The 26,862-nt window shown below is 37.9% G+C and overlaps 1 protein-coding gene across 1 annotated transcript; it reads left to right on the top strand.

Moving 5' to 3' along the window:
* vwc2l (von Willebrand factor C domain containing 2 like) lies at positions 1-25,617 on the top strand. Its single transcript, XM_042000733.1, has 4 exons — positions 1-864; positions 1,709-2,224; positions 15,557-15,686; positions 21,856-25,617. The coding sequence occupies exons 2-4, from the start codon at positions 1,808-1,810 to the stop codon at positions 22,005-22,007; spliced, it is 699 nt and encodes a 232-aa protein (XP_041856667.1). The 5' UTR covers positions 1-864; positions 1,709-1,807; the 3' UTR covers positions 22,008-25,617.
* Positions 25,618-26,862: the final 1,245 nt, after the last annotated feature.

The following is a 26,862-nucleotide window of genomic DNA, read 5'->3' as shown; positions in this document are numbered from 1 at the left end:
AGCTGCTGCTGCTGCTGCTGGAACCCGTTTGACAACTGACCTCTTACTTCGCCGTTTAACTTGATTTCTACCCTTACTTCTTGTAAGACGACTTCCAGAAATGTGGTCGTATTTGTCCTCTGGTTATGGGGCGTGAGTGTTGTGGCTGTGAGTGTCACAAGAGGGGGGGCGCTCTGCTCTGCCCTGCTCTGCTCGGTGCAGGACGCAGGAGACAGTCGCTCTCCAAGGTGCTGAAAGTCGGAGCGCTCCCTCCTTCAGTGTCGTCTACTGACGATGAATGCGACCTCCAGTTATGACTGGCTTCAGTCTCCATTGGCTTAATTTTTTACACTATTTAACTTGTACCCATGTGGATTTGTATTTGTCATGCAACCGCTGGATGTACCCACGCATATGTGCAACAAGACCGCCAAACGCAGTCTAACATTCACCTGCATCATATGGAAATACTGAAATAACTGTGGATTCTCAGGGAACGCTACATGGGATTTTTCCTGCAGTTTTTGTCGGTCTTTTTTCCTCCTCTGTGTGCCGTATGTCGTTGGACGTTAACTGCTATATTGTCTCAAAAAGGTGAGTCAGATGAGGATATATAACGAAGAAGACCTACTTTTTTGTGGATTTCATTTTATTTGCACTGGAAAAGGGGGAGGAAATCTCCAAAAAGGTTGCTCTTTAACCGCTTTTAAACACATAAAACACGACGACGGAGGGAATTATAGATCTTGTGGAGCCTGGTAAATTAACCGTGTGGATAGAGTGAAGTTTCCAATAGGAAAGGCTGCTATCTGTGATCTGTTCGAGCCCTCTATGTGTCGGGTTCCCTGGCTTCATACGAGGAGGATATCAAGCAATTTCGCCTAGGTGAGTTTGCCTCATGGCTTATTGCGCATGATTGTTGTTTAAATTTTAGCTGTTCTGACAATAAAGGTTATTAAAACAAATATATCTTATTCTAAACCATATATTCCTTCACTGAAATGATTTGTGGTGCTTTTCTCTTTCTACATAGAAAGGTGTGATGCATTTTGGGTTAGATGATTGCGCATTTACAATGTTTCGGGTATTTTGCACGGTTCACGGTTGATTTAGTACTACATAAGAGGTTACCGTGAGGTCCAAAACAATTCAAGTCAGAGTAATTGTTCGAATGGGGAAAAATTGAAACCCACCAAAGCTACCTGTTGTCTTTAGTGCTTCTCATAAAGTTTTAAATGGCAACATCTATTGGATTGTCTTTCATTGAATATGGGAGAGATAATACACTCCACCCACTTCAGATAATAAATGTTATCACCCTTTCCAGTGTTATTACCGTTGCTGTGATTTTGCAAGAAAAATAATTTGCATGTAATGCCGCACTAGCACTCACGCGCATAGATTACATATACTAGCTTAAATCTCAGGGGCTTTCTCTTATGTTAATGCATTTGCTTTGATGCGTAGGCACTAACCTGTTGAGCAGGCTGGGCTGTAATAACAAATCAATTTGTGTGTGAAGATTGAATGATAACACAAAATCTAAAATAACCCTGAGAACTGGTTGTAGCAAAGAAAAATATTTATTAGCTGAAAGAAAAATTATAAAGTAGACCAATGCCAAGGTGTGGTTGGTTTTAACGAAATCACTATAAGTCTTTTTTTATGATAATGATATTTCTTCTTTTTTTTTTTTTTTTTTTTTTTTGTTCCCTCTTTTCTCATGTAGCCCATCTCCTTACGTGATGATGACGGTGATAATAAGGCGCTGGACAGATCCGGAGAGGATACCTGGGGCTTAGAAATGACATCTACACAGTCGCGTTAAATGTGGACGTCAAAGCCGCGGCTAAGGATGGGCCCTCTCCCCACAGCCGCCTTCGTCCTCCTTCTGTTGGCCCTGAGCGCCGTGTGTCCGGCCACGGTGGGTAACCCCGAGGATTACACCGCGGACGAGGCGGAGCGGACCGCCGCTGAAAACATCGTCTTTGATGACTACCGGGGCAAAGGGTGCGTGGACGACAGCGGTTTCGTGTACAAACTCGGGGAGCGCTTCTACCCTGGACACTCGAACTGCCCGTGCGTGTGTACAGAGGATGGGCCCGTGTGCGACCAGCCCGAATGCCCAAAACTGCACCCCAAGTGCACAAAAGTGGAACACAACGGATGCTGTCCCGAGTGCAAAGAGGTTAAAAACTTTTGCGAATATCGAGGGAAAACGTATAAAATACTGGAAGAATTCAAGGTAAGTTACCAGTTTTAACTGAAAATAAATAATAAACAAATAAATAAAGGTCCAGGTTCCATTCTAGTTTTTGAAGTGTCTGTTGTTAAAGAACTTCTGGTTCAATTTTTAGTTCAACACTTTGAGCTAGTATATAACATAGTAATCTTGGTTATTGAGATGTTATCTTGCCTATTTTATAAGAAATCACACCAACAGCACTAACTATACTTGATGTTCACGATAAGCTGATAAGCTGTGTAAAACACAATCTGATATCGGGTATCACAGTGGTGTTAGGGAACTGAAGCAAACACTTTATCATTACAAACTCCAGTTGTAGAAAATATTTCATGAAGCATTTTTCTGTTTTGTTTTATTAAGCATTTTTGTCTTTTAACTTGTTGAAAAAAAGCTATCCGTGATTTTATTTATATATATATATAAATGCAATACAAAAGCAGGGTTGTTATGGTTAGGATTAGTGATGCTTTGGGTTTAGATTAGTTCTTGGCATACTGTTTAAGTATCATCAAAATGTGTTTATTGGCCATGGGCACCAAGATGGCTGCTTCCCAGAGTGATGTCATCCCCACTCCCTGCCTCATCAACTAAACATCCACCCAGCATTACTAAACTGACAGATGCTATAACAGTATTTTAATACGCTGATTTGTGGACACTGAGTCATCTCTGGCAGATCCAGTTTCCCCTGTGGCCCCTGCCCTGCTTTTTCCTGCTGAGGGTTTTAACCCATCAGACCAGTGTCTCAGTGGTTGATATGGAGCATGACAGCACTGCTTGATTATAAATGACACTATAAGAACGTGACAACTACAGTCTGTGTTTTAACTGTTGCTGCCCATGAGGAGATCTCCTCATTCATATTTCGCACAAGTGGATCGAGGCTGCGAGTGAATGAAATGTAATATGACACAACGTGGCCTAAACGAGGAGCTTTATGGTTAATCATAGAATTTATTCATGTCTGTGCAAATAAATCAAAGACCAGTTATAGGGTTTGTACATCCATAACAGTTTATTTCACCAAATGCTCCAAGCCTCAACTTGAAAGCCTAATTTTATAAACACTTGCTCTGACATAAGATTATTTGACTTGCCTAACTGATAGATGACTCTTTGCTGCTTTGTGAGACAAGCTTAAAAGAAATGGTTCTATAAAGACATGACATAGAAATTTACACAAAAAAATGTAAAAATCTATTATTATTACCAATCATTTTGTCATGTATTTTGTTCAGAAGCTAAATTCTGTCCATAGACAGAATTAAAAACCCATGCTCTGTGGGCAATTTGTTCTTCTAATCAGGTATAAGAAGGATTTATGTTCATTTGCCAGTGAAGAATAATCCTTTTCAATCATCACTTCTGTGCAGCCACCTTAAAACAATACCTGTCTTTCACATATGTGTTTGAAGTGATCAGAAAGCACAGTGGGAAGCTAAAATTGTTATTTATCCTTTTAATGAACTCTAGAGATAATTAGTATTTGAAACTTACTTCACAAAAGAATCATTGTTGAAAGCTAACAATGTGGTATATATTAACAGTATGTTCTTCAGCAATTGTGACAAATATAAGAGCTCCAATAATGTGTACAGAGGTGCTTGAGGTTTTGTTAATAACTTTTTTTTCTATAATGTTGTAGAAATTCCTAAACCATTATCATATTTCTAAACAAGACATTTAAGGATGAGAAAGTGAACTAAATGAAAATTAAATAAGGCTGTGATGTCCTACTTGTTCATTTATTTGTTTGTGATGGAAAATGATCAAATATATTTAAATATTGCAAACATATTGCTCCCAGTATGTTTCATGTTATTATCAAACAGCTGCAAATAAATGTTGCCAATAATTTCTTATTATTCAGTTTGGAGGTATTTTAGTCCATTCCTCCACTCGAAACAGATGTAGGTGGGTTACCTCACAGAAACTCACCTCAGTTTTTCTAAAACATGCTGGAGGAAGCTGGGGATTTTTCTTTAGGTTGTTACAAAACATTAACTTGACTCTTCCTTAGCCTCTCTTTGGTGGAACATCTTGTGTTTCAGCATAATTGTTTTGGTGCCTTGTCAATTTTTTGTTGGAATCAGTTTACGGAGACATTTTCCTTAAGAATTTGTTGATATAGCTCAGAATTATTTGTCCAAACAGCGATAGGAGTCATTCTGGTGTCAATGCAGCAAAAATGGCCTTAACTATGATACTACCACCACCATGTTACACAGATAAGATAAGGTTCTTGTTTCCAATGTTGTGGTTTCCTTTCTTCTATTGAAATTAATGAGAAAATTTCTGTTTCTGTCTGTTTATTTAAATAAATTACCAAAAGCCTTTTGGTTTTTACATACAATCCTCAGTAAACTAAAAGGGAAGCAGTGTTGATTTGACTTTATTGTTTGTTCTTTGTCTTGAAATATATATATGATGCTATCTGATGTTGGATAGAATGTTAACTTTAGCCAACATGAGAGATGCCTTTAGCGGCTGTTTTCTAGGAGTGCAGTAGAAGGTCATGAATTTGATCCATTTGTATACAATCTGACTGGATTGGTGGATTATAAATTGTGTAGAGGTGGTTTTGTAACCTTTTCTCCTCCGATTAGCATCAACAGCCTTGATAAGTTCTTCAGCGATCGCCTCTGTTCCATGATACACTTCTTGCCGCAAACATTTTGTAATAATACCTTGACCAGTCACTCTTCTTATAAAACAAGGTCTTTTAAATTATAGAATAAAGTAGAGAATAATCATTGTATCTATGGTATCACAAGAAATACTGGGCAAAAAAGGAGCCGGCATTTTGTAAGTTGCTTGTGCAAGCAATTTATCACACATTACCTTACCTACTTACTTATCAGACAGTTACTTTTTTTTCAAAGATAATTGCTGTAAGTAGTAATTATGGTAAGAGCAAAGTGGTAAGTGAAGTGACACCGCTTAAGAGCTGCAGTTATTTTAAAAGTATTTGCAGTCCAATCTGACAAAGCAAACAGTGAATCAGCTTTTCTTGACCCGTCACATGAAGCTCCTGCAGCCCGTAGTGTCTTCGCTTGAGTTTCATACTGGCTTCAGGGTAAAGCAAACAATCCTCTGGAGGATGTTTGAACATTGTGTACATGTGAACATCAGCATGTCACTGAGAGAAATTTAATCAGGCAGGGGCCTACGCACAGTTCAACTAAATAAATCAGTAGATACTATCAGCTATTTTATGTACAGTTTATTAGTGGAATGACTTTGTTTAAAAATAGGTAAGAGTTCATGTACCAGTTTTTAATGGTTCTTGTTATTAATTTTTTGTTTATTGCATTGTTTATTTCCTAATTATTGAGGATTTTTGCTTCCAATCCTGAAACAATTAAGTGATTTGTCATTTTAAAAATTAACAATTTAGATAGGCATCATTTTGGTCATTAATCAAGTACAAATGTGAAATATTGCTGTTTCCAAGGAATCCAATTAATTCTTTTCTTTTTCATTATTGTAAATTTGATGGCATTGAGATTTGCAGTTTTAGAATGTACCCTGAGGCTGAGGAAAATGAAGTGGCCATTTTTATATATATATATATTTTTTATGATGTTTAAATTAAATGATAAGTTGCTCAAAAAGCAACAATAATGATTAAAAAAAAGTTTAAATAGTTGTTGGCTGCAACCCTCATATCTGCATGAAAGTGACATAGTGCTGCCAATAATAAGGAGTGTGTGGGATCAGCCCATTTTAAACTGATCTGCTTAATCTGTACTGATTGGTGTGTTTGCATGTCAGACAAAATCAAGCTCAGTACTGCACTGAGATGCAAGCCCACAGATTTGTGAGAGTATAAGCCTGCAATTTGATGTGAGATCAAGTCCATCAATATTATTGCTCACTGCTATGCTAACCTTAACCAAGGGGCCTGTGGAGGAAGGGATATCTAATAATAATTCTAGGTAAATATAATATCATTTAACTGGTTATCACAGTTTACCTGACTGAAATAAAGAGGATATGTTTAGTACAGACACATCACCCTCGCTTATCTAATACCACATAGCTAATGGTTGTCATCTTTGCAAAGGGTGGGTCTTTTCACTGAAAGCCCTGGAACCCTGCAGTGCTAAAGAAAATAAACAGCCATCAGTATGTGCTATGCAGACTCCTGTTCAGAGATGTCGACAGGTTAACCTTTGGTGTTTGCCTCATTGGCATTTCTTTCACAGTGATTGTGTTGCATTGTGCAGACATATGCATTTATATTCAGTCAGAGATTATGGAGTCAAAAACAAAAAAAAGGCATAGACAGCATTTTGGAAAGGCATTAATAGAGATGTTACCAGTTTAAAGGTTCTGGAAAACCTTTTTACAAAGGGTTTTTTTTTTTTTTACCTCTTTAACTTCATGCTGAAAATCACATCAAAAAGTATAGCACCCGAGTGCTACTGTATGTTAGTAGCGTATGGAGATATTATCATGCATGTTGTAAAGGGTATTCATCCAACACAAAGCTGCTGACTACTGAGGAATGTCTGCCTGTCATTTGTTGAATCTAATCCTGGCATATTGCATGCCTCAGCAACCTGAAAAATAAGACCAGTCTGCAGTCCCCAACAAACTCCTCAACTTAAATATGTTTATTTTTAGTACATAATTCTGATATACATTTAGTAAAAGTAGATACATTTTTTTTTCAACTGTCAGTGAGTCGTGTCTTCAGTCTCAGCATGTTTCACCCTCAAAATTCCCAATAAGAGAAAACAAAACAGTCCATGCAGCATGTCTGTATGTGTCTGTCTGTAGTTAAGAAGTAAGACATATAGTAAGACTATTGTAAGAAGATTCATTCACTCTCACCAAATCTTTTGTGACAGCAGTTATGTTTATTGCAAACTGAGCGAATGTGTCCTCTTCGGATGATTCTGTTTGACTGAGATGACACTCACACCCAGTTCTGTTGGACTGTTCCTGAATCCAGAGGAAGTGAGGTTCCTGGGTGGAAAAGATCCCCACAACACTGCCTGATCAACCACAAGTTGTGGATGATCAGCTCAGTATGTTAGGGTCTGCTGTGGTTTCTCCATCTCTCTTTGGTCTCACTCAGAGACTTATTAACCAATGTCACTGCATGGTGGTTAATGAAAAATACTGGCAAAATATTCACAAGAGTGATTTACAAATAAAAAATGGCTTTGGCTGTGAGGGCTGGAAAAATAATACACTTGTGCTGTTACAGTAGACTCCAATGACGTGGAGCCCAGGCGCTACTTAATTCATTGCAAAATCAATAAACACGAACAACAGAGGCTAAACATGGTTATGAAACATAACGAGTACACACAGAACAAAAAGACAAAAAATTGAGACAAAGACTGATAATTTTGTTAAGGAGGTTTGGAGGGGGGACTGAGAGTCCCATTGGTATGTGACCCCCATCATTACTCCAGAGGGGTTTGTTGATTCCGTAGAGTTGAGCAGCTCCTGCATGTCTCTACTGGCAGATCTGTGGTTATAGTTAAGGAATGTTCTTTAGACAGTTGTCTGAAACCTCTCATAGTCAAACCCATAATTTACTGTTAGATAAGAGTGTCCTCTTTCAGGAAGAGCCTCTCAACTGTTTAAAATTTAATTATGACATTTGTTTATCGATAAATAAAGAAAATCCAGAGCATGGCTTTTAGGTGTGTCTCTTCTTCCTTGGCCTTTTTGTCCCACCAAAATCCTCTACACACAGGTGTAGTACACCTGTGGATTCTACACACAGGTGGCTCAGGGCGGTGTGGCTCGGTGGGTAGAGTGGTCACCTTGTAGGCTGAGGGTTGCTGGTTCGATCCTCGGCCTGTCGAGCTCATGTCAAGTGTCCCTGAACAAGACACCGAACCCCAAATTGCTCCTGGTGGGTCGTGGTTGAGCGCCTTGCATGGCAGCTTCTGCCATCAATGGGTGAATGTGATGTATAGTGTAAAGCGCTGTATAAATACAGGCCATTTAAAGTGTTGCCCCTCCATAACATTAAAATGTGATAAATACATTATTTTCCCTCTGCAACTGCAGAGTTGGGTTTTCTTGTGATTCTTCTAAATTTTAACTGTTCTATCGACACAGCAAACATCTTTTCAGACAACAGTTTGCTGTAGTTATAAATGCACCCAAAACATTTTATACATACTGAGCTGACTTCACTTCACACATTTACTTCTTATTTTTCAAACCTGTCTTTGAGAGAGCACAGCCATAAAAGCTGTAAAAATGACTGCTGAAATTGATTTTCCTATCCATTTTGCCGAAGGCAACAATTGTACCTATAAGTGCAAAACAATTTACCCACAAATAATGTTTTGTTTAAAAGTAATTGCACTAGTAGTCAGTGTTGAATGTTTTCAGAAAGCATCTTCTTTCAAGTCTTAATATTCCCCTGCTCATAAAGTAATGTATTTGGTCACACATTGACAGCGTGCAGTTTGACTGTCAAGGTGTCAGTCTTATTAACTGCATGGGTGAGTTTCCTGTGACCCTCCTGTCCAGCTTTAAAGTATTCTGCATTAGCATTTGAACCCCTGAAGGTTATTTGACTATTTATTACCTCCCTGCTCTAGTTCCATTTGTCTCAGTATGGGAACGGGAAGCATGACAACTGATTTCTGCTAATACCCAGCCAATAAAATTGAGACAACAGGAGTCTTTTTTTTTTTTTTTTACCATCTGGCAACATGTCTAAATTCAGTGCTAGTGCTTTATTTTCTTTTGTGAGTCTGGGCTAAGGCATGACTGATCCTCTTCACGGTAGACCTCATATAAAAGGACAGGCTGAAAGCATCAGGCACTGCAAACAACACGGGGGGATTCTCTGAAATGTGCCATATAGGATCATGTAGTTATTTATTTATATATTTTCAAAAATGCCACCTTTTATATACCACTTTGAATCTTCTACCTGAACTGCTTTACAGACCAATGTGACAGATTAAGCTACAGAAAAATGCCACTTCATCTTTGAAGTAGTTTATTTCTAAAGGCCAGCTGTAATAGCGAATGGACACAACTGTCTTTCATATTGAGCTCTTTAGTTTGCCCTTAAAAGGAACATGGATGATATGGTATTTGTTTAAACCAAATGAAATATAAATACATATAATTATTGTCTCGTAATCTGTCTTATAGTTTTTGGAGGAGCCAAAATTACAGGCATGTTCTTATCTATAAAAAGAAATGACATGCTGAAATGTCCATCTACATCTAAGTAAATATTCTGATAATAAGTGAAGAATTGAGTTGTTGCTTTGATTTTCTCTGTGTACTGTACAAATTTTAATAAGCCAAAGGTTTCAGATTGCCTCATAGCAGCTCTACTGAGAGCCACTATGATTTCTGTACTGACTGCTTTCCTTAAGCATTTAAGAAAGAGCTCATTTTCTTTGTAGCTGCCAGAATTTATCTGGTTTTAGTTTTTCCATCTTGTCAGCTATAATAAAGAACAAGAGTAACAATTCAGTGAATCAGACAATCCTGCAAACCCTTTACTTGCATTAGCATATCATTGCAAGTCATCTTTTTTATCTCACTCGTGTGTTTGACTTAACTCCTACATGTTGAGCTGAGGAGGCACCTGCCTACGAGAGATATGGCTCAGAAACTAAGATAAGCTGTTTGTGTGCCGTAACATCCCTCGAGACAAGTTTGGAGCTGGTCAAGATCATTTATAGGGTTTTGCTTTAACTTGACCTCAGGAAACGTAGCACTTGTTTCTAAAACTCATTGTGGGCATTATTTATTAGTTTAGGGTACAAGTCAAAAGTATAGTATACATTTTATTCTCTTTTTCACTTGAGGGAAGCTGTTAATATCATCTACAGAAGCTAAAAGTAAAGCACTAAGTTTGTAGGGAATATAAATTATTTTATTTCCTTTATATGCTTTGCATTTTAGCGTGCCATAGTGGTTGGTACTTTTGCTTCATATAAAGGGTGCTGGGTGTAACCTGCGGGTTGGTTGTTTCTTTGGGAGTTGGCACATTATCCCTGGGTCTGCCATTAGATTTTTTATTTGTTATTCTAAATTAATCAAGTATGGTTGCTGTTGTTGTGTTTAAAATGTGATAGACATAAGGTATGTACTGCTTCTTATCCAATAATAGCTGCTAATAGGGATATTTTTAGTTTATCTGACTTCAGTCACATAAAAATTGAATAGTAAAGATATGAATACAAGCAAAGAAGAGAACAAATTGAGAATTTTGACTATATCTTGTCAAAGTCAATGCTTATTCTCAGAACTTTTACCAGCCCAACAAATCACAAACCATTATGCTAAATCACAGTTTTTTCAGATGAATTAAACTCTGCTTGTTTCCTTTGGATATTATTTCAAAAGCATAATCATATACCAGGCTTAACTCTCATCTGAAGACTAAAGCCGAGTGTCCTATAATATAACATAGCAGCATAATTCTACTACAGTTTGTTAAGCTGATTTAAGACACACTTTTTATAATATTCATACTGATGTCTATGAAACACAGTGATGTTGTATGTAAACATCCCATGATGGACCTCTAACCATTTTCACAAACACCCTGTTTGTGTTTCTTTACTGCAAATCCCTATTTCTGTAATTTGCTGATGACATATACAGGGCCTGATTTACTAAGCAGGTAGTGTATGATTCCGAATAATAAACAGCACTCATTGTAATGTTCATATCTGCTAGTGAGTTCCTAGAAGTGGACTGATCTACAAACATAATCAGGTCATTTCAATAAAGACCAAAGCAGTCCACCAGGAACAGCAAAATTAAGCAGAGTCACAAACAAGCCACTCATAAACAGGAGCATGTTATTTAACCATCACATATACACAACTCATTTATTCTTGCAACACAGGCCGTAAACATGTACTTGTCAGAATATTTACATTTGTTGACTTTGATAAATGAAATCCCTTACATAGGGGTACCACAAACCTAACACGTAGCCAGAGACAACTATAATGAAAAACCCTTTGGACTTACCTAATGGTCAGCTATCAGCACAGGCTATTGTCCACCCCTGTCCACAGCTATTATTCCAGATGATAAGGCAGAATTAAGTGTTTGACATAGGGTCCTCGTCATTTTGTAGTTTTCTATTCCTCACTATACAGTGACAGTGCAGGTGAAATTTAATTTATTCCAAACAAATATAAAGTGAGAAAAAATAAAATCTTTTGATTCACACATTCTCCTCCCATTGGTATTACACAATATCACCTCGACCCCCTTAAGGTACCTTAATGCAGTCAAGTGCAATAGTTAAAACATGCTTTTTACAGTACATGCATTAAATAATAGCTTAACTGGCTGTGAACTGCATAGCGCAAAGGTTACAAAAATACTGCATGCATTACCTCAGCGCTTTAAGGCACTAGGGTAATACTGTTTTATATCATTAACTACCAAAAGTATCTTTTAATGCCAAAACAGGGTTTGCACCAGACACAGAGCAACAATAAATCTGACCCACAATATTTACTATTGCCCAACATAAATGAATTTCTAATTACTCTTCCTGGTGTCATTGGCACTGTATTGAAGGTTGTGGGTCAGTTAACATTAAAGTATTCTTTATTGCCTCATTGCCAGTGTAACATAAATAAGTGTCCATTATTTAAATATGTGCAACATGGTCTTGCAAAACTAAATTACAACTGGCTTAGCAGAAATTGCACAAAGGAATCTAATTGAATTACAGCTTGATTTTTTGGAGGAATTTTACATAGTTGAAGAATAATAAACAAGAAGTTCCTTATGTAGTTTAAAGTTTGAATGGACTGTTTATTTGCTTTTTAAATGTATTGTTTTTCTGTGCCCTACTTAAGTGTAGTACATGCAGGGTAACTGATTTATTGCCATACACCTTTCAAAGAAACTAAATATGAAACTAAGTACCACAAAATTATAATTATTTTTATCTAAAAGGGGAAAATATATATATATATGGATATGACATGTTTATTTTTTAGCATGGTCTGTTTTGGGGCCTTCACTGTTCATTTTATATCTGCTCCTTCTGCAGCATATTTTAGGCTCTTTTAAAGATATTTCTTATCATTATGCTGATGATATTCAGCTGGATTTTTCTTTTAAACCTTTGTATGTTTTTAACATAAAAATCTTGCTTGGGACAATTTCCTTCAACTAAACTATGCAAAAACTGAAGTTCCTTTTTGTGCCCCAGACAGATTTCTTACTAAGAAAGTAGAGTCTTGGCCCACGTGCCTCATTTATTAAGCCCTCTGTTAGGAACCTTGGGGGTAACTCTTGACCCTGCTCTATCTTTGGACAGTCATATTAAATTGCTGGTTTGTTCTTGCTTTTAACATTTAAAAAACTGAGTCCACTTGTGTCACGATCTGAGATGGAGATGATTATTCATGCCTTCATTTCATTGCATTTTGACTACTGTAAATCTATTTTCATGTTTCAGTAAAAAAAAAAGAAAAGTTCTGGAACATGTTCTGGTTGTCCAGAACGCTGTTGCATGGCTAATTACAAAATCTTCCAAGTATTCACATGTCACTAATCCAGCTGCGCTGGCTCATTATTCAGTACAGAGTGCATTTTAAAATTGTGTTTTTAACATATAGAGCTCTAAATGATCAACCACTAGTTTATATCAGTGACCTGCTGCAGCCTTACATTCCCAGCAGGTCCCTGAGATCACGTGGTCAGGGTCTGCTGGTTGTGAAGCAAACAAGGCTAAAAAAAAAAACAAAGTTGACAGAGTCTTTGCATCAGTGGCTCCCTGAAAGGAACTCCCTTCCTTTCAGCCTGAGATCTGGAAACTCAGTGATCTCTTTTAAAAAGCAGCTAAATATGCAGCTTTTAAAACTGGCTTTTACTTCGTTTTTATTTGTTTTATATTTCCTGTGTTTGATTGTGAAGCACTTTGTGGTTTTTATCTTGAAAGGTGTAATATAAATAAAAATGTACTTCACTTACTTCAGCATGGATTTAAAGGATTTTCTACATGGTAATAATATGGCAAATATAGTGATATAAACAACATTATATTACTGCTGCTTGTACTGCTAAAACATCTTCTCTTTATATTTTTAACTTCCAGTCACTAGTTGTAAGTCATCGTGGGTCCAGTTAAATTCCTCTACAATCCAAGCCAGACTACTTGCTTTTCATTTTCACTTAATTCATCCAAGCAAAATGGGCTACTGAACGAACACTGAATCATCTAGTGTTACTAGAGTCCTTTCATTTATCTCTATATAACATCTTGTTATGATCAGTGGTGCTGTCATTGTGGTTGAAATTCCTGTTCATGCAATATTGCTGGACTTATTGCAGCTGGTAGAGTTGATGGTATAAATAAGTCATTATCCAAAGTGCAACATCTTGCACAGTGATTTAGTCACTTTCTCAGCAAGATAATTTGTTGCTACATCAAGCAGCTGTTTTGCTTAGCTTAGCATAAAGACTGTAAATGGGGGTAGGGGGGGCTAACCTGGCAATGTGCTAATGTAACTATTTCTGCCTAACTGCACACACATATCATATACTATGTGTTAGCTGGAATAAAAAGAAAAAAGTTACATGAAATTTAATGGAAATTTATTTGTATCTAATGTACAGTATACAATGCATGTACATCAGTTTTGATTCATTTTAGCCCATTCCTCAAAAATCAGCAATGGGATTATGTCACACTAAGTGTTTGTTTTAATGCTCTCTGCTGTATTTCTGTATGACTAAGGTGAGGAAAATGACTTAGGGCTGTTTTGTTACTGAAAAATGTGTTTGCACTAGCTGTTTTGTTGCATGAACTACTCTCTGTTTGAATCCAGTTTGAAGACAGATGTCTTGGCATTTTCCTTTTAGAAATCTTTTTTATGTCTCAGAATTTATTATTCCATCCTTGTTGATAAATTGTTCTGGTTCAGTTTGAGCAAAGTGGACCTAAAACATTGAACTTCACCCTCCATATTTTATTGGCTGAATACATTGTCATTTCTCTGAACTTGAATTTTTAAATTCAGTTTTGGTATCATCTGTGCCCAGAACATCTCTTAATGGTCTACCGGGTTGCCCACATGCTCTTTATGGGCAGCAATGCTCTTTTGGAGTGATTGTTGTTGAAAGGTTGTCAGGTGATGGAAGTAAACTTGGGTTCCCTTGTGGACTTTTATAAAAAATTCTCTCAGAGTTAGCTATTTAGTTCAAACCCTCACGGGGAGGGTAACAGTTCTTCTCTATCTGTACACAATCTACGGCACTTTTCCACTCCTGATAGTCTTTCCAAGAGAAGTTACCATTTTTCATATATATATATATATATATATATAGATGGATAGATGGATAGATAGATAGATAGATAGATAGATAGATAGATAGATAGATAGATAGATAGATAGATAGATAGATAGATGGATAGATGATGTTTAAGTAAATTTGTTGAAAGACTGTCAAGTACTATTGTGTGTTTTGGGCTTCTTTGGAGTCTCCATTGGTTACCTAGCAACCAATCAAACAATATATGATGTGTTAATTAGGAAGCAGCAGAGCTTAGAAACCACTCAGTTGATCCAGGCAACTTAGCCCCAACGTTATCAGTTTAATCAGCACTACAGTAAAGTAAATTAATCTGAACTACATTATTTGGTTCTTTTACCTGCTCTCTGAAAATGTTAATCAAGAAACTGGGAAAGAGATTATTAAATATGAGGCATTTCTACCCTCTAAAGTTTGTTTAGGGCACTGACTTCCTGAGAAAGGCTCAGTGCTGAGATGCACTCCAAAGGCTGTTTACCATGATGAGCAGGGGAAAAAATCTAATACGATGAACATTTGACCTTTTATGATTTGGAAACAGTTGGAATTTTTGCACCCCATGTAATTGCATTACAGTTCACTTTCCGGTCAAGAGACTTTTTAGAGTTCATAAGAAGGCAGGAGCACAGAAAACCACACAGCAATGATTTACATGTTGCATAAAGGCTCAGATAAACCTCTGAACTATTTCCAGCAGCAAAAAAAGGCTGAATATGAGGGGAAAAAAATTATTAACACTTTTTTTTTTTTTTTTTCTTCGTCTTCTTCCCTGGAGATTTTATTACAATGTACATATAAGTTGAGATTGTTAAGATGCAAGGACCCTGATAAAGTTGTGGCTATAAATAATTTAATGTGTTCTTTGTTTATCAAGACAGTATAAAGTGCATGTAAAGAATTCATCGTTTATGTTATCAACATCTCACCAACTGTAGTATGCACGTGCACATACACACACTTTCATAGTAAGGTGAAAGCAACTGAATCATCTGACCCAGATTCCCTGTTTGCCTTTCCCCTCTGTGCACACAGCCGTCTCCCTGTGAATGGTGCCGCTGCGAACCAAATAATGAGGTGCACTGTGTGGTGTCCGACTGCGCCGTCCCGGAGTGTGTCAACCCTGTGTATGAGCCGGAGCAGTGCTGCCCCATCTGTAAAAATGGTAAACACTTATCTCCTCTGGAATTGAGTGGTAGATTTCTTCAACGTCATTAAATGTTCGTTAAACCAGTGACAGCAAGTTTATCTGTGGTATCACCATTTGGTGGTCATGCCTTTAGAAGATAAGGATGTAATTGATGTTTTATGAATTAAAATTATTACCTTGGGCCCGTTAGACACTAATGAGCAGTACTAGTTTTAATTATAAATGACACACTAAGCAGAGTAAACATTAGCCCATTGATTAAAGGCATGGTAGGGGGGACTAATGGGTCCTTGGAGGGCCTTTTATCTCCCAGTGCCCTGGCGCCCTTGTCACACACAGCCAATCCCTAAATTAGAATTATAGGATTCCAATGGTTCATTGACTATTTACAAGGCGAGGTGGGTGGCTTCCCTTTGCCAGAACCAGCCCTGAGGGACAGGTGGAGCTTTATGGGTAAAGTACAGTGAGTGCACTTTTGCAGTGTGAGCCTGTCTGGAATTATCAATATCAAGGAGAACTTTAGGAAATATCACATTCATGGTCTAAACACAATGTTGCATCCATAAAGACATATATTTAGCCTTTATGTTTTGTATTTCTGTGCTCAGATGAGATCCTGATAACAAATTAAATGTTCTCCTCTACACAAAATCTCATTGTGCAGATTGATACACTAGAAAGTATCTCTGGAAACAGATCCAACATGTCTTTTTTGTTTTTCTTTTAAGCACCTGATGTGAATGTCAATTTCACCACAACAACCTACATTTCTGTGTCGATTAGTCTTACTTCTTACCTACTTTTATTTCAACACACCTACTCTCACAAAAACACCCACAGTAACACGAATGCAGAAGCTGTGTGAAGAGAGCTAATCCAGGGTGACAGGACACAGTGACACCCTTGGCATTTCAGGGTATGCCTGCTGTTTCTAGGTGCCCCAAGGGTGCATGGTCAGACTTTGGCATCCAGATAAATGTCTATGTGAGTAGATGGCTCAGGGCTGTGGGGAGAGGACAAATAGGGGATGCAGTTTAGCTCTCAATTTTGGCCGGGGGACTATGGATTTAGGATAGACAACAATGTGCTTTAGTTACACATATAATTGGTGGAATTCAGATGTTTGTCATATTCTTTACCTTTTAATTCTTTAAAATGCTGGTTTCCAGTAATCATGCAGGTTAAAACAAAACATTGCACTCACCCAAGAACAAATTAGCACAGAAGTTCATGCACATAAAAAGTAGAAAACATAACAAACAACAATAAGTAAGTAAGGCGACTTTACGTATGTAGCTCTTTTCAAAAGCAAATGTCACAAAATGCTTCACAATAATAAGAAAGAAAAACAGAAACATACAATGGATAAAACAATTTAAAAACAACTTGAATAATTGGGTAAATAAAACACAATGTACAGCTTAAATGGAAAATCATAAAAAAGCCAGATTAAGTAAACGGGTCATAAACTGATTTTTAAAAGAGTCCACAGAGCACACAGATCTTAAATCCAATGGGAGAAAGTTCCAAAGTTTTGGGGCAACAACCTAAAATGTGCAGTCTTGACAACCAACAAACTCTGATCAGGAAATCTGAGAGTCCTACTGCTATGATAAAACTATGACAGAGCTTTGATATATTACGAGATTGACCAAGTGAGGTTTTAAAATCAAGAAGCAAAGTTTTAAACTGTATTGAGAACCTGATTGGGAGACAATGAAGCGAAAACAAGACCGAAGGAATGTGAGACCCCCTGTATGTTATGGCTAACAGCCTGGTTGTCTGCAGGCGGTTCAGACATGAACTGTTCAGACATGAAAAAGAGAACTGCAGTAATCTAGATGGGAGAAAATAAAGGTACGGATGATGATTTCTATCTCTCCATCTCCCTTATCTTGGCAATATTTCTAGGCTGATATCAAATTAATAACATGTTGGTCCAGATTCAAACACTAATTCACAAAGACACTTAGATTATGCAAGATGGGTTTCACTGCAGGGCATAAGAAATCAAGATTCTCTATTATTCTTGGAGCAAAAGCAGGTGGAGCAGAGACAAGAACCTCAGTTTTATTGTTTAGTTGTTGGCCCTCACTATATTAGAAAAATCACTTGGTTTAAAAGAAATAAATACCTGAATATCACCTGTATAGTAATGGTAGGATATACCTTTGAAAGTTTGAAATAATGAAATGACCTAGAGGAAGAATGCACAAGGAAAATAGCAGCAGGCCCAGAGCAGAACTCTGGGGAAGACCGAATAACAAAGGTTCAGAGGATGATGTAAAGTTGCCAAATTTGATGTAAAAGGATCTACCATGAAGATATAATATGAACCACTCAAGAGCCGTTCCTGATATTCTAACCCATGGTCTGAGTCATTCAGTATGTCATCTACAGTGTCGAATGCAGAGCTGAAATAGAGTAACACAGAACATCTCCTGCATCAAAAGTTATTAATAATTCTAAGCAGATATGTTTTAGTTGAATGTAAATTATGGAAACTGGACTGAAGTTTGTCAAAGAAGTTATGGTCCTCTAAGACATCAATAAGTTGTTTATTGACTTTTTTTCTCAGAAATTTGCCATGAAAGGCAGTTTGGAAATGGCCTATAATTTTGTAGCAGGACTAGATCCAGATTGTTTTCATAAGAAGTGCAGCTTGCTTGAAATATGAGGAGTGAAGTGGGCATGATATCAAAGGGACTTGAAGAAAATCTTCATGGCATCAACCAGCTTAAGATCATGAATAAAAATGGCAGGAAAACTCTTAAGGATAACAGGGTGGGAAGGACAAGCCATAAGAGCAGAAGAAGGGGGAATAATGTTGGCTCTAATGTCTGTTATTCTGTTCACAAAGAAAGAGAGAAAATTATTGCATTCCTCATCAAAAGAAACGGGAACAGGTGGTGAAGCTGGAGAAACTATATTGTTGATGGTGTCAAACAGAATTTAAGGATAATATTGACTATTTGAAATAATATCAGAAAATATTTGGCTCAGGCATCCCTAACCATAGTATTAAAATTAGTGCAAAGTTCTTCTAAGATGGTCATAATGGACAATAGTAGGCACTCAACATTTGTCTACTTGGAGTTTAGAACAAGCTTTTTAGTAAAATAAGGAAGTTTAGATAATCAAAAGAGAAATGTTTTCTGGGGGAAAAAAAATCATACTGTTTCCCCACACTGTGTGGAAACTGGGACTTACTTAATAATGTGGCACAACCTCATTAAGCAGTTTCCCTTTAATTGAACTCACCTGGGAAAATAATTATCAAACATGTCTGAGATTATCAATGGGGGAGAAACAACACAAGCACAGAAAAACTAAAACACAACTGTTTAATTAAACAAAATCCTACATGCAGAATCATTTGAAACACAGTGTAAAATGTTGGTAGAAGATCCTCTGGGTCCTGAAGTTTGAGGGATCCAACCTTTATGGATAAGCTCTGAGAGGAACATTTTTGATGTGATGCAGGGAAGAAAAGAAAACCACTCTATCATTCATGGTAGACAAATTAAACCTAAAATGTGTAAAAGTGTAAATGAGATCGTGCTCATCACATTGAATTTTATGATTATGTTGATATCGTGATGAAGTGGAAGCTTACCCTACATGGATTATTGCATTTCCACTGATTTATTCCCATTAGACACAGTTTTGGTGTAAAATGAGCAGCTGAATCTGCAGAAGAATTTACAAGGAAGTCCAAATACATCCACGCTGTGCTTGCTCCACTCCAGCACAAATGCAAATACTGACTAAAATTATTCTGAAAGATTCTTGTGTCTTCACTGTTTATGGCAGTAGAATAATTTTGACTAATTTAATTCAAGTAATCATAGGAAATAAAATACAGTCATGCATTTTGACACCTAATAAAAGAAAAAAAAACTTTCATCCTAAATTTAGCTTAGTTTTGACTTTGCTATCTTGATGTCTTTTAACCTACAAATAAACAAACTAAAGCTTGTGGCTACCAAGATATTGTCTCAACTTTCCATTATCAAGATGTAGCCTTTTAGCTCTTCTCCATTTTCAGGAATTTTCCTGACAACACCAACACAAAGCAGAAACCAGTACAACAGAATAGTCAGCCAGTAGTTCCACATTATTTGAGTCAAACTGATTTAGCTCTAATGTTTATCATGCATTATATACTAAAATTCATCAGGGGTTATTTAATTATATAATTTTCATGATAATGAGTAGTAGTCTGAGAATGGCCAGTGTTTTCTCAGTATGATTAGAACACTGATACATTTTTAATGTCTTATCTATACAAAGGCTCTTGTGTTTTTTATTTTTTCATAACTGAAATATCAAAGACTGGCTGTGTAATATATGAAGTAATATTTAGGTGACATATTTAATTTGACTGAAGTGAGTCATCACATGCATTCTCTTTTAAAACACATAAAGCTATGGTGATCAAACTTCCCCTGGCTGGTAACAAGAAGCTGTGTCCTTGTTTCTCCAAACCTATCTGGCTGTAAACAGTAACACTTGGCAGCAGCTGTGGTCACACTCGTCCCACATCAACCTCTACTGAGTTTGTCCTGTAACCTGTGCCAGCTGTCCAGAGGCAGATCAATGAGAGTTAAGACTTGGCAAGTACTTTCAGTGTCTCCTATAAGCCCAGACCAAAGGGTTTTTTATTAGTCCAAATAAAGGATGGGTCTCATCTACCCCAAGCCAAAGGAGGGGGATGCCTGGTAGCTAATAGCTCCCTTTGACTATCTATCCCCTCTTGCTCCTTATTTTAAAGTCAAAATCTAGTTGAAGTACTTCTTTCAGGCTATTATTATGAGGGGCATTTGAAAGTCTTGGTAAAATTATGATCTGTATCTCCTTTTATTCAAGCTGCTTGAGAATGAGCTTTTCCACAGACGACCAAAGTGTTGCTAATAGCATTAATGACGGTTCCGTGGTCTCCAAATGTCACTAAAAGCCATGACGGTGAGACAGTTTGCCGCCATGTACCAGGATCATAAAACTAAAAGAGCTAAAGAGAAATTCAGTTTAAAAAATAAAAATAAAAAATAAAAAAGTCAGTTGGCCAGTATGCCCATATACACCATGCTTTTCAGTTTGTCTGCCATTCCAGTCCACTGGCCATTCCAAGTCTTAAGATATCCCACACTAAATCAGGTTCACAGAAACTGCAAAATGTCTGTGACTGTTGGCTGTGAAAGCTGCTGTGTTTCCAAGAGTTATGAGACATATGCGTTTTTATGACAAGTCATTGACGGAGTCTTGCATCTGGCAGGTTTTACAGAGCCGGATACTGCGAGCAATTCTGAGCCACCATCACAGCAATTGAGCTGCTCATTGCTTTGTTTAAATGAATAAAACTAGGGTGAATTCCTCCCACATTCTAGCTTTTTTCATCTCAAAAGGTCGAGGAAAAGGGGGCCTCAAATCTCCCCAATGAAAATAGACAAATTACAATAATTATTCCAGTTAGTATACTGACAGCTGCCCTGCATTCTCACCAAGGCAGCAGCAATTTTTGCTCCCTGGAAAAGCACCCAGCCTCTTTAGCTAGTAAGATTATCAAAAACACATGTATGGTGTGTGTTCCATCAATGCACAAACACATTTTGTACTTAGAACAATCTTATCAACAAGAAGGGATCCTTAAAGGTAAATCCTACAGAGCTTTGAGGATAACTCAGACGTCAAAATTAATCTGAGTACTTCACTGGTTTGAAAGGTTGTGTGCATGTTCAGAAAGAAATGGTAAGGGATTTCTGAGGAGTTCTGTGGCCTTTTTATACAGAAACGAAGTGATTAACACCACCCTCCCTATGCCCTCTCAAAGCAGCTTTCTCTCTCTTCCTCTGCCTCTCTTTGCTCTCCAGCCTCTCTGCACTGCCAAGCCAGCGCCTGGCAGGCTTCTCTGCTTGCGGCGCATTAGGATGCAAAGCGCTCCATGTCGAGGGAGAAGGGGAGACTAACAAAAGCGCTTTAGTGTTGCAAAAACAAGCCCATCGGTGCATGCCTGTGAAAAGATCTGTACGTCTGCTCTGACTCCTCTAACTCCCTGCAGCTCTCTGCATCACTCCACCACCCCTCTGCAAAGAAAAGCTCTCAGGAGAAACACATCCATTTCTTGCTGTTCTAATTCCTTCTTTCCCATCTCTGTTCCCTTCTTCCCTTCCTTCCCATGCGGCAGGTCCAAATTGCTTTGCTGGAACAACGATCATCCCAGCTGGAATTGAAGTGAAGGTGGACGACTGCACCATCTGCCGTTGCCACAACGGAGACTGGTGGAAGCCGGCGCAGTGCTTACGGCGGGAGTGCCTCAACGGCCAGTCGTTGTCATAGAGAGACTCCACCGGGGATGGAGGATAAGCTCAGGCAAGGCTCTGCCTACTGCGCCATTTTGTATGATTGACAGGGCAGGAGCACAATTCCTTAAAAAAAGAAAGATGGAGACAGCATAGAAGCGAAGAGATGCTCTCACAAGCTTAACACAAACACAAATCTAGCCAGAGAGAAGATGATGGAACTTGTCTCACAGCTTTTTCCCTTCTCCAGTTTTACTCGTCCTGTATATTTTCAAAAGTTGACTTGCTTGACTTGCTGCTCTCACACATGAAGTTTCTAAGCTCCTCGAACTCTTTCCTATCCATTGGCAATGTCTAATTGCTCATGTTGATTTCTGTACAATTCTGTATGCCATCAGCTTGTCGTATGTGTCCGTCACAACCACGCAAGTGTTGTAAATTTCCAACAGCAGGAAAATGCTAACCGAAAGCACACTTTACAGCGCTTTTGTTCCATTCATAATAGGACTGATCCTGCAAATGTGCTTGAGTTTCACAACCTCACTCGAAAAGCTTGTTTACAAAATGCACATAAATGTTTGTCTTCATAAGACTTTTTAATCACTGTGGCTGTTGCTCATCTCTACCACTTATAAGATGCTTCTGTCATATTTTATAAACTGCAATGAAATCTTCCCATCACTTATTTAATTTTATTGATCATTTTATTATACTGTTGTTTTGAGACATGTTTATTTAGTAGCAGCACAAACTGTGTTCGAATTGTAGCTTAAAGAGCAGGCAAGGTGGTAGCTGCTCCAACTCTCAAAGGAGCAAGAGCTCCATCAGAACTCTGGGCAACCTTTTTCTAGACCAGTTGGTATTGTTTGACCTCCGAGGTCCATATTCTCCCAAATATCCCCATTAACTAACTGCTTGAACTTGTTATCAAAGCTGTTAGTGAGCCAAGAGCAGCCTGCTTTAATTTTCCTTAATCAGGAGTATTCTGTAATAAATCATCCAGCTGGGTGCTTGGTGCTGCTGCAGCCTGCATGCTGGGCACATTCAGCAAGAACCAGCAGACAAAAGGAGAGGAATCTGCATATGGCTAAATGCTTTTAAGCGACATTCACAAGCTTAATGTCCATTTAAAGGTACACACATGCACCATTCATCCAAACTGTGAGGCACAGTGTGCTACTCTACATCCACTGCACACTCAGGCTGATAAACAAGACTTGTCATGATAGAATATGTTACATATATCACAGTTTATGTAGCAGATTTTCAGGCTCTCTCCTCCTGAAGATGTCAGAATATCTCATCCCATGCAGTGTAGCTATTCCCAGGGTTATGACACACAGACAAGCTAACGCTTTACTTTGACATTTACTTCAAATCAGAATGGTCATCGAGTGGTACAGTCTGAAAGAAAAAGCACCCAACCCAAACCATGACATTTTTTTAGATGATAAATACTAGTCATTAATTCAAAGGTGAATTTCCGTAAGCTCATGCCATTCATCACTAGATTTTTTTCCATTTCCAGAAATTCCTTTCCTGTTAACCTTTTAAACCCTATTCCTGTGCCGTGATGGATGGGCTGCTTAATAGCAGCTTCCAGCACTCTGTAATGAGACAGAAATGAACATAGGATAAAGACCAATGACTAAAGAGTTGTATTACCTTAAAAGGCTTTAAAACTAATTTTAAAAAGATCTAATAGTTTGCTGCACAGCTGCAGCAAAAGTACCAGAGATAAAAAAAAAAAAATTATTATTTGGGTGAAGTTCAGTTTAAGCTGCAACAATACAATTTGTGTCATTTTCATAATTTAGCTGCAGTGATTTAGTATCTTCCATTGTGCAAAGACAGACTTCATCTATCTGGCTTGAGGTCTGCAGGCTCATAAAACAAACCTGACATGAATAGTTCATCAGTCACAGCCTCAGTGCTCCAGTGCTTAGAATTATTAAAGGAGATTCATTCATCTTAATTGCTTTAAATGTCACATAATTTTTCAGCTTATACATGTACCCAAAATGAGATAAAAAGAAAAAAAAAAAAGGAATTGCTCTTACAGGTTGCAACAGAGACAGACTTAAGTGAGTGTCAGTTGACAGGGTTCAAAGGCACTGCTGCCACCACAGATGCCTTATTGCTACTGTTCCAGATAAGATTCACAAAGCATGGCCTTTGGCTTCACACAGAAGGAACAATCCGAACTGCTTTCAGAGCTAGTTTGGTTCACTTCTCCATGCAATGATTTACTGTTGTGCATTAAGCAAAACTATTCTTTTTTTTTTTTTACCACACGACATTCTAGAAACAGCCATCGGGGTCAACAAGAGTACAAGGACAAGTACAGTTCATTCACAGCTGAAACTGCAGAGGCTGGGTCTAAAAATACTCAGTGGCATTTGATAGACGTAAAAATAGAAGCATTGAAAGTAGCAGATTTGATTTGCAAACTAAAGCAACGTGATCCTTATGGCAGTGTTATGTAACTCATTGTTCTGGTTATTTTGATACACACTCCTCCAGTGCTTCTGATGTGCGCAGCAGCTAGCGAACTAATTTGGCTGCTCTTTTTTTTTCATATTGGGAACTGCTCTCATTGGCTAAAAGAGAAAGTAGGGATGCAGAAGCGGAACATAAAGTTAAACAAGATATACATCAAGTCTCTCTCTACAGGTCAGCGTTATTGAGGCACATCATCTTCTGATGGTAGAATTTAAAAAAAAAAACAAAACAAGAAGAATAATTTTGTTTCATTGCAGCAGATCAGATGCAGGCATGCAGCAGGACTGCACTGGTGCATAAGTTGCTCTGGACTGGGAAACAAGTGGGATGGATTTGGAAGTACTGCTCTGAAACAGCTGAATTCAGTGCATCTGCCTTTAAAAGCCACATGATGTTGATGCAGCACAGATCTGCTATAATGCACTGTGTGCACTCAAAAGCAGAGGAAATTACATTTCACCTTGCAAATACACGAAAGGACAGATGAGCTGTGCAGTCCGTCTTTTCATTTTCTGCCAAGAAACTTGAGTCTTTGTCTGTGAATGTTTATTCAAATAACCCCGTCTGTCCTCCCTCTCATCATGAAGACCACAGGCTTGTACATGGGCAGTTTGTACAGGTACACCATTAGCTTTTTCCATGAGACACCAACTAACTGTAGCTGGAAACTATGAAAGATGGTTTTTTCCCCTTATGTTATCCTTTTTTTTCCCTATTTTTCAGCAACAAAACTGTTACATAAAGTGTGCCTGAAAACCAATACAGATGTGGGAAGAGAGAAACACTGTTATTATACAATCAATTGTTTGATTATCCTTTTTTTCTTTTTGGAGCACCAAGGGTTTGTTAATGTGAAACTCAAAACATAGAATACATTTTATTTATGTTTCAAATCGAGAGCATCTTTGATTGTATATGAATTCATGCTCACACGAGTTGAACCTAAAGGGTCCAAATTTCAGAAACAAGCAACTCTTGGTGCTCCACATGCTGTTCATGTGTAAATATCTTCGAACATAAAATGTGTATTCTAAAATCAGAGATGGAGTAAAAAAAAAAGAAAGAAAAAAAAAGACATCAAAAATACGAAACTGTGTATTATTCACTAAGACAAAAATATTTTGTTAAATAGACTTTAAAAGAAGTGTTATTCGGCAAATGTGAGTGTGAATTTTGTTTTTGTGTGGCAGTCCTTTTCACTCAGGAAAATGACATTTCTCGACATTAGATTGTACAAAAACACTCCAATATCAAATGATGCTGTTATTAACAGTGTAAACTGCAGGCTTATTTTTTCATAAGTGAATAATATCATGAGGAATGCTGTGGGACAAATCTACTTGAGTTCTTAATGTGCTAAACACAACAAACAATTCACTGAAATGGGACACTAAACCCCAAGTAATCTGACCATTGGCTAATTCAGAATGAATAAATGCACATTATATTTCATGGCTCATGGTTATTTTAGAGGAAGACAAAGAATATAGTAGTGCTAAAAGGTTCCATAATGCTTACAGAGTTCAAGGGCATTACTCACCGGTTCATTCCTCCATTCCATTTCATTACAAGTCAGTCTTGGCTTCTATCTCTTCCACGCTGCTAATTGCCTTCTCCCACCTCCCACCATGAACAAGAAAAGGGAAGCAATTTTTTGCAGCACATAGCAATCAATAGCAATTAGCTGCATCCCTGACTAATCCTGTTGAAAATGGCATCTTGGGAGACGGCCAGTGGAGGACCTCTTAAAGCACACATACCTGTAAAAGTTTTGCCTTTTCACAGCAAGCACCAGCTCTGTGATGGAACAATTAATTGCTTTGTTTTCCTGTTCTACACTTAATATTGACTTTCCATCAATCTTTTTCTGGGACCCACTGTTAGCTTTTGTATCAAATAGACATTTTCAATTAGATAATTACCTCCTTCTGGTAAACCCATGCATAATATGGAAAGTAATGCCACTCATTAGATACTGAAACACGCAACTGATTGATTCCAGTGTGACCTGCAGGGTGGAAAAAAAAAAAGAAAAAGCTCAAGGAGCTCAACACTTGTGCTTAAAATGAGTTGCACATTGACAAGCGTAAGGTTGTTGGGACGGAAATGGTGCTGGTAAGAGTGTAGTTGAGAAGAGGCAGCAAATTGCAGTTCAGTCCCACTTTAGTCAGTCGAACCATCAACCACAACGCAGAGCAACAAGTTCCCTTTTACAGGGTAACACAGCTCATCCCCGGAGACGTGGTGGGAGGTCTGGAGGATTGACTGCTGCTACTTCACATCTAACAGGTAATCAGTTAAAGTGGTTTAGGCTTTCTCATCAAGATAACACCTGGACACCTGCTTGAAAAGCTTTTGAGGTGGATAAATATTTGATCAACACCGCATGC

This window comes from Melanotaenia boesemani, chromosome 12 (genome assembly GCF_017639745.1).
Source record: "Melanotaenia boesemani isolate fMelBoe1 chromosome 12, fMelBoe1.pri, whole genome shotgun sequence".
Lineage (NCBI taxonomy): Eukaryota > Metazoa > Chordata > Actinopteri > Atheriniformes > Melanotaeniidae > Melanotaenia > Melanotaenia boesemani.
Note: the sequence above shows the minus strand (reverse complement) of the source record. Positions and strands in the feature narration are given on the sequence as shown.